Source organism: Anguilla rostrata, chromosome 16 (genome assembly GCF_018555375.3).
Source record: "Anguilla rostrata isolate EN2019 chromosome 16, ASM1855537v3, whole genome shotgun sequence".
Lineage (NCBI taxonomy): Eukaryota > Metazoa > Chordata > Actinopteri > Anguilliformes > Anguillidae > Anguilla > Anguilla rostrata.
The window spans coordinates 19,579,396-19,592,780 of NC_057948.1; the positions used below are offsets into that span (position 1 = coordinate 19,579,396).

The 13,385-nt window shown below is 41.6% G+C and overlaps 2 protein-coding genes and 1 non-coding gene across 8 annotated transcripts in view; all 3 read left to right on the forward strand.

The window, feature by feature from the left end:
- The window catches only part of megf11 (multiple EGF-like-domains 11), an 88,106-nt gene extending 80,984 nt beyond the window's left edge, over positions 1 to 7,122 (forward strand). Inside the window, exons 20-24 of the mRNA XM_064312882.1 lie at positions 19 to 252; positions 1,662 to 1,780; positions 2,268 to 2,334; positions 4,899 to 5,102; positions 5,358 to 7,122. Coding sequence (XP_064168952.1) covers positions 19 to 252; positions 1,662 to 1,780; positions 2,268 to 2,334; positions 4,899 to 5,102; positions 5,358 to 5,533 — 800 coding nt within the window. The 3' untranslated portion in view covers positions 5,534 to 7,122. The remainder of the gene's footprint in view (positions 1 to 18; positions 253 to 1,661; positions 1,781 to 2,267; positions 2,335 to 4,898; positions 5,103 to 5,357) is intronic.
- A 2,450-nt stretch (positions 7,123 to 9,572) lies between these two features.
- On the forward strand, positions 9,573 to 9,644 carry trnaq-cug (transfer RNA glutamine (anticodon CUG)). The gene has a single exon. It is a non-coding gene; the product is annotated as a tRNA-Gln (tRNA).
- Positions 9,645 to 11,856: 2,212 nt separating this feature from the next.
- dennd4a (DENN/MADD domain containing 4A) overlaps positions 11,857 to 13,385 on the forward strand; it is a 65,583-nt gene continuing 64,054 nt past the window's right edge. For 4 of the 6 annotated variants that reach the window (XM_064312132.1, XM_064312134.1, XM_064312135.1 and 1 more), the window contains exon 1: positions 11,858 to 12,082. In XM_064312132.1, coding sequence (XP_064168202.1) covers positions 12,078 to 12,082 — 5 coding nt within the window. In that variant the 5' untranslated portion in view covers positions 11,858 to 12,077. Of the gene's footprint in view, positions 12,083 to 13,385 lie in introns of all 6 variants that reach the window. The other 2 variants (XM_064312136.1, XM_064312133.1) reach the window with 2 other exon arrangements.

Here is a 13,385-nt window from a genome sequence, read left to right on the forward strand (position 1 = left end):
ACCTGTCTCTCCCTGCAGCTGCCCAGATGATGGAAGAGTTGAACCCCTACACTAAGATCAGCCCGGCGCGGGCGTCAGAGCGCCAGTCTGTGGGCGCGGTGATGGGCATCATCTTCCTCCTGCTCATTATCATGTCCATGCTGAGCCTGTTTGTGTGGTACAGGCTTAGACAGCGGGAGAAAGGTCATGACATGCCCAGCGTCTCCTACACCCCTGCCCTGCACATCACCAACACCGACTACTCCCTCTCCGGTAAGACCCCCCCCCAGCCCCCACACCTATTTAAAAAAAAAACATGTCTCTTTCTGTGAAGAACATGTTTATATACTGTCTTTTAATGCCGGTTCATCTATGTCACTACCTGATTTAAATCCTGCATTTTTCACCCCTTATTCAACAGCTAAATTTAACTGTAACAATGTATAATAAAAGCAGCTATGTAGTTAGCTTATGATCTGAATGTTAAATCATCCACCTTTGCTTCTCTTCCTACTGAGTAAGACAGAGTTGATTTCTTTTGGTAAACATATACACAATATTTAAGTCTGTACTGTAATCTAATGGTTCCTAAACTGGGGTTCTGTGAAGAAGAGAAAAATGGAAAGTACTATTAAACACTTTTAAAAGTATTTGGCATATATTTTTTTATTTCTTAAATTATATGTGCTAAATTATATATTTTAATCTTTCAGATAAGATCATTCTTGTCTCTGTTTATGCTGCCTTGTTAGATCTTGTTATTTGCATATTAGCAGCAGTTCCATGATATAATAACGTCATGATTTAGATGTGCGTCCATGTAATAGTACGCTAAATAGTCTCTGCATTGCAGTTTGGGAACCCCTGCTCCAGCTGCTGTTTCCATGTTAACCATGCTGAATTCTGACAGGTCCAGCTTGTTTGCGGCTGCAGGCTGTTCTTGTAAGGTCCTTTCTGCTGCTGCTGGGGTCCATTAAATTCCTCTCTTCCTGTAGAAGTTTATTGGCCACTGGGGGGGCCTAAACATGGGCTCAGTCTTCCACTCCTTCCTGTTTCAGAGGAATACAGCTCTCCCACTTGAAGCCACTTAATCTGCTGTCCAGCCATGCCTCACAAGAGAGCTAATCCAGATTGTTTGTTTTTGTCTTAGGGAACGGAGGTTGAACTCTCTCTCTCAACATGTGTGTATCTCAAACAAGCCTTCTCCCTTCCTGAGTGCAGGTTCATGTCCGGTCACACAGCTGTGATGCGAGAGTGTGATTTAGGGTGATTCCTGATGGTTTCAGCTGAGAAAGCGCATCTATTAGTCCCCCAGTAACTTAACATTGAAGCCACGTGCCACGCTCAATACTTGAATCAGAATTACTCCTAAATTGCAAATAGTTTGACAGTTCTTCCTGTGGCTTGAGGTGTTTGTATGTGTGTGTATGTGCGGTGTGTGTGTACTGTAAGTGTGTGCATTTGTGTGTGTGTGTGTATGTGTGTGTGTGCGTGTGCGCTTGTGTGTATGTGTATGCGTTTGTGTGCATGCACATGTGTGTGTGTGTTGTGTATGCGTTTGTGTGCATGCACATGTGTGTGTGTGTGCTTGTGTTTATGTGTGTGCGTTTGTGTGCATGCACATGTGTGTAAGAGAGAGAGCCTGTATGTGCTGTACTGTATTAACTTGCTCTTATCCTCAGACACCTCTCAGAGCATTAGCAATGGCCAGTGCTTCTCAAACCCCAGCTACCATGCGCTTGCCCACTGCAGCCTTGCTCCTCACCTCAGCAACAACCTGGACAGCAGAACTACTGCCAAGGTACAATCAAATGGATATCATTCTCTCTCTCTCTCTCTCTCTCACTCTCATTTTCTCTCTCTCTCTCTCTCTCTCTCTCTCTCTCTCTCTCTCTTTCTCTCTCACTCTCATTGTCTCTCTCTCTCTCACTCTCTCTCTGTCTCTCTCTCTCTCTTTCTCTTTCCTCACACATACACACACAGTCTCTGCTCTGTTATAATATGAGAGTGCAATCCCCCAAGGCTGGAAGGCCATCATTCTCACAGTCAGAAATGAAGCATGGATATGTGAATTTCAGTCCAGGCATAATGCACTCTGTCCATAACTTGAATGAATTTTGGTAAGCATTTGTTGTTTTCCTCTGAGCCATAATCTTGTGTGACAAATGAAAATGAAGAAAGGCTGCAATTCCTTGCTGAAAGGTGCAGTTAGGCCGCCTGTTTTCAGCCTGTTTTCCTAAATGTGATTCTGAATAACCCGTCTTTCTCCACAACTGCGTCTCTCACAGACGCAAAGCCAGAGGGGAAGCAGGACCAGCCTGGACTGGAGGGGCTACCGAAACCTCGGCGAGCTCGGTCAGTGTGCACCCTCTGCGCCCCGCCAGTTGTACACACCTGTGCACCTGTTTCCGTGGGAACCAGGCTCCCATCCCCACAGATCACGCTGCCTGAACACTAATTTCATCTTAATTGTTTTTTAACGACTGATTAATTATCTCCCCTGCCAAAATTAGTTTCCCAGAAAAGGGCCACCTTGTTTTTGTAATGCGGGAAATGGAAATGAAGCTGATGTAACAGTGAAGTAATCTCTTTTATCATAAAGCAGACGGGAGCATGGATGTGGTGTATACGCAGTTAGCATGGATGATATTTGGCGTGGTACTGTAGGTTTAGCAGTCAATGGTTATTTTTGCCCTGGTTTTAACGTGGCATTGCTGCAGGTTAGATGAGACCAAAGTGTACATTATACAGGGCTGTATGGAGCTGAATAGATGAGAGTCCATTAACTCCCTCAACAAAACCCTTCCTGAGCCCTTAATCCATTAGGTTCCACCTTAAAGAAAAGGCCATTTTTGATTTTTGAAAACTTTTTTTTAGAAGCCACTGCACTGAATTTGAAGTAGGTGGGGATTTTTATTGCTCTGTTAGACATTTACTTCAGGAGCTGATTTTGTTCCTTTCATAGACATCAGGGTCCCCCATGCCCACAGCCAACAGCCATTTGCTTATTAGTATACTTGATCACTGATTTTCATGTGTTAGATTAAGTTTTATTCTATGTTATAAATGGCTAAGTCAGATTAGTGCAGTTATTCAATATATTACCTTTTCAATGAGAACGTGTGTCTTTGACATCTAAATCAAATCAACATAAGAACAGAAAGTTTTTTTCCCTGACTGAATACATATCATAGCATCGCCACATATCAAAGCTCCTGCTTTGAAGAGCCATCGCCGAAACAAAACGGCATTCCATCACTATAGAAATCATACATGAAGACAACATGGGTCCTATGCAGAGGTCCTAATAATGAAGTCACTGCACTTTGAACTGGAAGCAGTACCAAGAACATGGAAAGACTTCAAGTATTTTAATTTTTTGACATGATACAAATGTCTTGGATTGCAAAAACATGTTGCAATGAAAATATATGCATACATATTATTTATTTTGTTTCCTCTACACAGAAAAGCAGGTTTCAGGGGAAGCAGGTTTTAGTAGAATATATAGTTTTTAAGATTAAGACCAGAGACTCATGACCCTACAGGGGACAATAATGAATTGTTGGGTCTTAGATACACAGGTATATTTAGTCACATGTGAATGTGCACACTGAGTTAAACTTTCTGCTAGGAAGGGCAGTATTCACCAAACGACAGACACATCCACTGAATATGAGTGAGTCATGGCTCTCATTCAGTCTGGAGTCTTCATAAACATGTAGTACGCGTAATGCAGTAACGGTTAGAATCCTCAGTGGCTCTGCATTTGGGTCAGGATGCCCAGACTGATTTAAAGCTCCCCAGCCTGCCAAAGAAGCCGTAACCATGACATTGCACATGCAGTGTCTGAAGCCAGCAGGTGCCATGCCGAGCCACGCGGTTTGGCTGAGAAAGGTCTTTATGCTGATGGGAGTGAATGATGACACTTGTGCTTGTTACTCACACATCTCTCTTTCTCTCTCTCTTTCTCTCAGCAGGCCAGGCTGTTCCCCTGGAGACTGGCACTGTCCCCCCTCTCCCTGCACCCCAATATTGTGTGTTCCCCTGAAGGTGTGACCACATGGGATGCATACCCGAGAGGTCACATCCTTTACTTGAAGGAATCGCCATTGTCCTTCTGTCTCAGTTCCTCAGTCTATGTAAACCTTTTTTTGCTCCACAGATTGGCGTTTATGACATTCAGGCTGTTGTTACTGAGGCCTTGGTTTGGAGATTAAACTCTGGTTATGCTTTTCTTTACAGCTCTGGATAAAGGGGTAATGATATTTTCAAATAGTAGGGGTGGTCAGATTCCTACTAAACTGAACATCTGGCCACCTAATCACCTTCTTCACCTGACTGACTACACAATATTTTGATTTCCCTACCCACTTTGATTCCTCAGGTAATTACTGCAGAAGAGGTATACCTGGTCAAATAAAGATTACATTTATGTTGTAACACTGAAATATGAACTTGCAATTGACTAAACCTCCCCAAATAGAGTGTTGGTAAAAAAAAAAAAAAGCTAAAAACTTCTTTACACCATTATTCAGTGGCACTGGTGCTATAAGATTAGGTTCTGTAAGAATGTTTGAATCCAGTAGTAGGTTCAGTGTTTTACAGTGTTCCTCCTCTCCAGCTGAGCTGGCCTGCACTGAGGATATCCAGCGAAAGATAGACTTTTTAGATTATGTCCACGTGTCAGCCAACACCTGCCCCACCCTGTGGGGTACTGCCCCAGAACACCGGAATGCTCATTTTCACTTTTCCTTTCAGTGACAGTACTGCCCTGGAGCACTGCAGTGCTGATACACATATGCACACTGTGGCTTTAATGCCTGTCCCTGGAATGACCTCAGGCTCCCGCCCGTCTCCCCCTTCCAGCCGAGCCCTCACGCGAGCGTGTCCTTTTGTGTGTCGTCGCCCTCTCCCAGATTACATGAAGGGCTCCATGTGCAGCTCCAGCACCTGCTCCCTGAACAGCGAGAACCCCTACGCCACCATCAAGGACCCGCCCGGCGTGGCCTGCAAGCACACCGAGAGCAGCTACGTGGAGATGAAGTCCCCCGCCCACCAGCTGTCCTTCTGCTCCTCCGCCACGCCCACCCCCACGGCCACCAAGAACATCTACGACGTGGGTCAGTGGGGGGCCAGGGGTGTGGCAGGGCAAGGGGCCCTGTTCTAGGGCCATTGCAGGGGCAGGGGATAAATGAGCATTGTTGCAGATTTCCACAGGGCTGACTAATTTATCTCTTTCTCTCTCTCAATTTCTCTCTCTCTCTCTCTCTCTCGCTCTCTCTCCCCTTTCCCCCATTTTATTCTCTTGAGCTCTCTCTTCCTTCTGCTTTCTTTCCTCTCTCTCTCCCTCTGTCTGTGGCTCCTCTGTGTCTCAGAGCCCACGGTGAGCGTCCTGCAGGGAGGAGGCGGGATGGTGCCCAGTTTCCCCCAGGACCCCTACGACATGCCCCGCAACAGCCACATCCCCAGCCACTACGACCTGCTGCCCGTGCACCTCAGCCCCACCCACTCGCCCCCGCCCCCAGACAGCCCCCCCAGCTCCCTGCTGTAGGGCAACCGACCCCCCACGGAGCCGCTGCTGGCCTTCCCTGCTGCTGATTTCACAGACAGGGCCCCCTCCGCCCCCCCCCCAACTCTGCCCCTGGCCAGCACCACACTCTCTCCTTCACCGTACCACGACTGTGAGCCCCCAGGTAGTCGTTGAGCAGGTGTGGAGTGTCCAGCGGCCAGCTGAAGCTCCTCTGCCTCTCTCTAGCGGTCTTTGTTTACATTACTCATCCAGCGATGAGGGCCACCTCCTGATGGAACTCTGACACCAGCGACATTTTCTCTTTTTTTTCACAAAGACAGATGAGCTTTGGACATGCTCCAGTCCGTAATGTACTACAACTGATCTGAGGAGGGACGGTGGGGGCAGCTGATTGTAAATGAACAGCATGAGCAGCCAGCCCATCTGTGGATCCTGACAGACACTGCACTGCCAAAGCTGAAGGTGCTGTGATCCTACACACCCCTCGCCAAAGGGACAGCATAGATAAAGTGTGAACATGATGGGCCAATAGCCCATAGGGCAAGGATGCCCCATTACTGGTAATGACCATTTGTCTTGTCTACCAGGAAGGAACATGACTGAAACATGGCCTGTTATTTCTAAGCACCAGGAGTGAACATGACCAACCAATTGCCCATCAATTGTAAAAACCAGGAGTGGATGATGGTGGATCTGGATGCTGCTGTGTGGAAACGTCTTATCAAAGGTCATGGCCGCACTGAGCTTTAATTCTGTACTAAAAGAATCCCCCTTCTTTCATTACAGACTCAAGTGATAAAGCATGGTTAAACAGAACAAGAAGTGGCAATGATCTTAATCAGTGAAAACCAGTGCATAAAATGACCAGAGTTGGATTTCTGATCTTTTTTTAAAACCTTTTTTATTAGTTTACATAAATACAACTCAACGCAGATAGCTTTCTTTTCTCTTGGGAAGATATTTTTTTTTTTTTGTATTTAATGTATTCAGTAATTGATTTACTTAAATTAGTGATAGTGAATTTTGTTAGTGAGAGGCTTAAACAAACAAAAAAGCAAGCATGGCCAAAAAATTAGTGCTCTATATAGTTAACTGAAACATAAATATATTTCTCCATGTGCTCAGACATCTGCATTTTTAAAGATATAAGGGAAAAGCTCTGTGTGACTGGACTGCTATGGTTGCCAAATTATTGTCTGAATGGTACTGCCCACAGAAAATGATCTTTTAAAAAAGGAACGATGTAGCATAGCAGTATACTTTATAAAGGACAAATGGAGGAAGCTCATTAAAATCTTTTAGAATTAATATTGTTATTTTCTTTGATAAATGTAATGACATAGGTAACGTGTTTAATTTAGATCAAAATTCTTTAGCACGAGTAGCAATTCCAATTCACATCTTCAAGAAGCAATAACATGTTGACAATCATATACATGCAGACTTCATTCAAGTCCATAGCAAACAACAGTCAATGTATGTCTGTGAATTCAGGTTTGTGTATGAATTTCTTGTGCATTGAAAGAGAAAAGGGGAGTTGATACCAGATGCTGTTAATTCCCGTGCTGCTTGATGTTTTCTTTAATAAAATACAAAATAAAGTTGCCATAGCTCAGGGTAGTAATGTGAAATTTATTTTCTAGCAAAGATGGTTGTGGTTTGTTTGCCCTCATGATAGGCAGTTTTTTCCTGTCTTTCAAAAAAAAAAAAAAAAAAAATAATAATAATAATAATAATAATAAAACAAAATAATAATTTTAAAAAAAGTATATATATATATATATGTACTGCACCATTTTTCTATTTTGTTTTGTTACTGAAGAATGTTTATCTGTGGACCTTCATGTTTTCTTAAGTACGACACTATTTCACTGACAGACTATTACTGATTACTGCTCTGAATTATTCTGATATTCCTCACTATAATAACAGAATCACTAACATATCATATAACTTGATTTGTATTATTTCTAAATTTCACGATCACCGATCTGACTGCTAGGTGCTCTAACAACCTTACATCTTTGTTTTTCTCATTGGGCGTCACTTGGAGGGGGACAGCTTTGTTTCTGAGAGACATCTTGTTTTCTCTGCAACCGGACATCTGCTTCGGAGACTGGAAGTGGTAGGCAGTGAATGGAGAGTGCCACATTGGTGTCTGGCCGCATCACACCAAGCGGCTCTGGGATTAGAGAAGAGGAACTGGCAGGGTTCCATTTAAAAAGTCACTTTTTCTCATTATTTGATGACAGTCCCATGCTTGATTCCCAATGGGAAAGATTTCTAAAATGCATTGCCAAATTCACTTTTAAGCACTCTGTATTCCAGACTCATGCTGTATAATTACAGATGCAGAGGTGAGGGGATAAAGCTGCAGCAGGTGGATCCTGGAGACCTCTTTTCACAACAGAGCTGCACTTTCAAATGAACCTTTTTCAGGATTTCAGAATTCAGTCAATTAATTGAATTACTGATTCCTGGGACACATTTTAATTTGTAGCAATTTTAGATCATACCAGTAAATATTCTCCATTCATTACTCCGAAAAATCATTGTGAATAACAAAATCTGTTGACATAGGCCCACTACATGATGCCATGAGGCCCAGGAGAAAATTAGGTACTCATTTGTCAAGCAGTGAACCCACCTGATTCAAGCCTATGGGCACTGTATTCCACCATAAAATGTTTTTGTATTTCTCGTATACATCATGAGCACTGAAGTGTTTTCTTCTTCCCATTGCAGAGTTTTTTTTGTTTGTTTGGTTTTTTTTTTCCTCAGTGGATTTTCTTCCCACTGGGGAGCTTTTCTTATCTCACAGGATTTTGTGGGTTCAAAATCACTCTGGCCAATTTTCCCTATTTCGTGTTTCTGTCAGAGATCTTTGTGGCAGTGTCTGTGCAATACAAATAAAATTTAATTGAATTACATTGAAGACCACAGGATTCTACCGTACTCCACTCTGGATGGCCTTCTACCACACAGGTACCACATCAGTGTGATAGGAGACAGGTATTTTCCCATTTGTGCTATGCTGTTAAATGAATCCCATGCCAAGCTCAGCTAGGCAGATGGGGCCTTCAACTGCTCAGCACACACTCTACCAATAAGCAACAGTCACCTCAGGATAGCTTGTTATTTTACATGGTTACAAAGCAGGTAAGTTGAAAAATTTGATTCTCTTTTGCAGTGATGATATGGGGTAATAACAGTGGGAAGATTTTAAAGGGAAAGTGTAGCCAATCAGATGTAGGGAATGATTAGGTCACCAGATGTAGTTTGGTGGGAATGTGACCAGGACACCGGCTTAATCCCTTTAACTGTCAAGACATGTTTTTCAGCTGGACTGCTTTTAAGTCAGATGTGTTCTACCATTTGGGTGAGCAGACAATTAAAACTGATACTTGTTTTGAAAAGGTTATTGGGACCTTTAATGAACACAATGAGTCCAGGATCATCATATCCACACAGTACTGTGTCCCCATCACTATACTGGGGCATTGGAAAGCCATGCTGGTCCATAGTGGAGTTGTTTTCTTGCTTGGTTTTCTAGGTCTGGCACAGAGACTGTAAAAAATATAAGGAAATTCATGGGCTTAGTCTGAGCAGATAGACGGGAAACAGATACAAGTGAAGTGAACAATTCGTGAACGGAGAACGGAGAACAACATTCGGACTGAACGTTTTACGGGTGAAACATGACAGTAGAGGACGTGTTATTTAAACACAACTATTCGCTGTCTTCAAATTTGCAATTATGCACTGTTACCAGCTTAAACCACAATAGCTAGTCGGCGGAGTAGGCTATATATATTACCAAACTGTAATGCTCTAAGCGGCATTTTAGCTACCCAAGTACCTTAGCAAGCTTAGCCTACGTTAGAACCAGTGCTTACGTCTGCCAGGACTGTCGGTAGCTGTATTGCTAGTTTTGCTTCATAGCTAGATTTTTCAAGCAGCAATGTTATTTACAGAAAGATGTATTTATCGCTTGGTATTTAGTTGATTTCATACTTCCGTATTTATTCTTAGTGACGAATGACCCGCTTTCAAACATGTCGGTTCCATGGTGTAATGGTTAGCACTCTGGACTCTGAATCCAGCGATCCGAGTTCAAATCTCGGTGGAACCTGCGTTTTTAGAGCAACATGACACTACTTCTAATGAATTACTCAGAACACTCAGGATATGCATTACAGGCGCAGTTATATAGCTACTGCTGTTGTCGACATATAGAATTGAATTGAAATGACCATCTGAACTGGCTGTTTCTGGCGCCCTCCAGCAGATGTCAACATTGAGCAACATTATATAGGTATTCCATCTAATCAACGATCACAGAAGCAGTTCTCCCACCAATCTTCCCACCCCCAATCCACATAATTCTTAGGGTTAGCATTAAGACTTGGTGAGGGGATCCTGGATTATTGTGTGGACCAGATAATTTATGCTGCCTTTGTGTTGTAGTGGCCTTTGTGTTCAAATGTTTTCACAACTCAGTCATGCAGCTGGATGTAAGTTTTCAATTTTTTTGAGTATAAGAGTATTTTAATATTTTTTATTTACAAATGTCATGTAAAAATCATTACAGAATGTGTGCCATTCTCAGTGTGCATTCTGTTGTTTACCTACAGTGCAGTAAAATGCTATGTTTTCCAAGGCTGTATTGCATGGAAAGCTGGGGCAGATTGGGAAATGATTCAGTTGACCTTAGACCTTTTACATAATTTTGCATCTACACAGACAGAGAAAAACAGAAAGGCCGTGTCCGAAACAGCATGTTTGCCTACTATTGAGTATACAAGTTGCAGATAAGTTGTACACAATTTATATCCTGAATAATTGGTAAGTGTGCTGATTTGGACATGGCCAACGTCTTATGTGTGCATCGTGAAAATGGCAATGTGAACGGGAAAGTACCTGTGAGCAGTTCTCAGTCTGGTCATCTGATCAACCACTGATGTAATTGGTTTAATAATCCCTTCCTTTCACCTCGACTGATGTGAATTTAATGTTCATAGTGTTAATTGTCTTCTGTGCATCACCATGATGGATGCTGCATACTGCTAATTCCTTCAGATTAAGAGATTAAGTATTTAAACGTATCATTTAATAATACCAATGGCAATTATTTAGTTCAGCATTTGACTTTGTTAAATGTATTGCTCTTATGTCTGTCTACGATAAGACACTTTGATCTCATTTTTTACATGAAATATGTTTACAAATAAAGTTTGTTGTTTGTTGTTATTCTTCTTCTTATTATTACTATCCATTTGTCCATCCATTATCTACACCCGCTTATCCTGACCAGGATCGCGAGGGGTGCTGAAGCCTATCCCAGCATGCAGTGGGCGAGAGGCTATTATTATTATTATTATTATTATTATTATTATTATTATTACTGTTGTTATTGTTGCTGTTTCGGTTGTGTTATTTTTGGGAAAGAAATGCATTAGTTGTATTTTTTTATTTTAATGGAGTGTTGTTTGAATGACCACATTTTTTGGAGGTTTTTCAGTTGTGTTTTAATCGTCTTCATGACCACAAGGGGGCAAAATTACCCTTTTTATTGTAGCAAACCACAGAAATATGTCATTTGAATGGAACCGTTGAGGAATTTTTCTATTTGCATTATTAGGCACCAGTATTCACAACAACAAAAAAAAAAACACCATTTAACATTAGACGTAATATCTATTGTTGTATTTCAATAGAGATTTGGTGACTAAATATCTCATGCATCTGATATGTATGACTTTTTGATGTTTATGTGGTAAAACAGATGGTCATTTGGGTAGAGGCCAGTGATTCTCCCTCTTTATATTCCAATGGTGAGTATTAAGATGTTCATATAATCAGTTTATGTAATGCAATATAAGTCGTAAATGCTACCTAAATGAATCAACAGGACAATCATTCGCCAGACCTCTGTGCTTCAGTGTCACTGCCATACTGCTCATAACATTATTAGAAAAAACATTGCGGTTATTGCTGCACTGTAGTGTTTATTTTTATGAAATCCTTCCCATTTCCTTCACTCTCTCTCTCTCTCTCTCTCTTCTCTATATATTTTATATATATATATATATATATATATATATATATATAAGCATAATTACTTACAATGAGGCCTGGTAATAATAATAATAATAATAATAATAATAATAATAATAATAATAATAATTTTCTAAATCCAAAAGGCACTGTTAGCATAATTACCTATATATAACTGACGGCTAAGCCGCACATTATTTCTGCTCCTGTGGTATTATGGAGAATCTTGCATAGCATCGGCTTGAGCAAAGCCCCCCTTTCATAAGTGTGTACGAAGTGTGACAGCCAGGTCCACTCCCGTCACAAGACACGGTGCGCCTAGGATTTCCATCACAACCAAAATGGCGGAGTAAAGAGACGGTTGGGCATCACGTTGAACTGGGCACGTTTTGTTGTAGTGTTTAATTGAATATTATATTTTTAAAGAAGAAGACCAGGATAATGTAACTGTGCTTGGACCCGAACATACAGACGCCGTAACAGGACACATATCTTGCGCGTAAGTAGAATGATGTAAGTAGGATGCTGACCGTTGTTTGCGATAGCTGGCTAGTTAGTCTAGCCAACCGCTATTTTGATGGGCAGACTAACCTAGCTATCTAAGATTGGACTCGTCACTGAAACATATTCAGCGAGATAGCCGGTTTGCTAAGTATTCAGCTGGCCTAGTATTTCTAGTTAAATGGTGAGATCTATTAGATCTATTATATTTTTATATACAATCTCCAATTTCCCTGTGAATGGGCTGTTGGACTGAGGGATTAGAGAACATTATGGCACACTTGCACCGGCCAGCTGTACGATAGTGTGGACTAAATTAGACTACATGATGTAGCCAGCAAACTCATGTTAGCTATGTCATACTCAAAATATAACGCTACTATACTCCAAATTTATGTTTTTAAAAAAGTTACACCAGTCTGATAACTGGAGCTCATTTTCCAATCGCTACAGTTTTGGGATAAATTGAACTCACTCGATTTACTAGCTGGCTAATGTTCGTGATGATCTAACGCTAGAGAGCTATCGATTGTGTTTTGGGAGGCTGTTTATTCTGTTTTTTCAGTAACTATTGCGCTGTGAATTACGGATAGCAATAACTGCACAAGTAGTGTTGCGTAATTAATTTCGCGTTAATCAACTAACGTCATCTTGTTCATTAAGTTATCATAATTATGTCATCGTACATTATCTAAATAGAATCAACAGCCTTAGACTACTTTGTGTACGCATTATTGGTATTGAATTCTATTCTGGTTAACACAATTCACTACTAGCCACCGTGTTAACGGTAGTCTATGTTAGCTCGTTACTTGGTTGTAGTTCCAGTCACTACTGACAGATTGTCGGTTAAAATGTTTTGATAAATAGCTAAAGCTTACTTTATCATTCTTAGTTGATAAAACAAAATGATTGGACGTTACTATCGGCCAGTTGATTCCGGCTATGCAACCTCTAATTTACTGTCTAAACGTTTGATTTCCATTTCAGCTATTCCTACGTGCTTCATAAACGGGTGTAAACGCGGTTATTGTAAATTGACCCTATTGTTCTGATTCCAATTTGAACCGTGAAGTTGTGTGACAGTACGACACTGGCCGTGACAGTGCTGCACGGACTTGGTTTAGCTCTGTCTTGGTTTTCCCGGTGGTTTGTGACTTTGTAGCGCTGCCTTTAAAGTTATGCAAGTGAGTGGAATGTCCTGCTACATAAGTAATTTCGTGGAATATGGGGGTTGTCGGGAATGTGCGCTTATTTCAATATTGTTCAAGGCAACCAGTGTTTGGCCACGAGGAGGGCAGTGACCACCTACCGT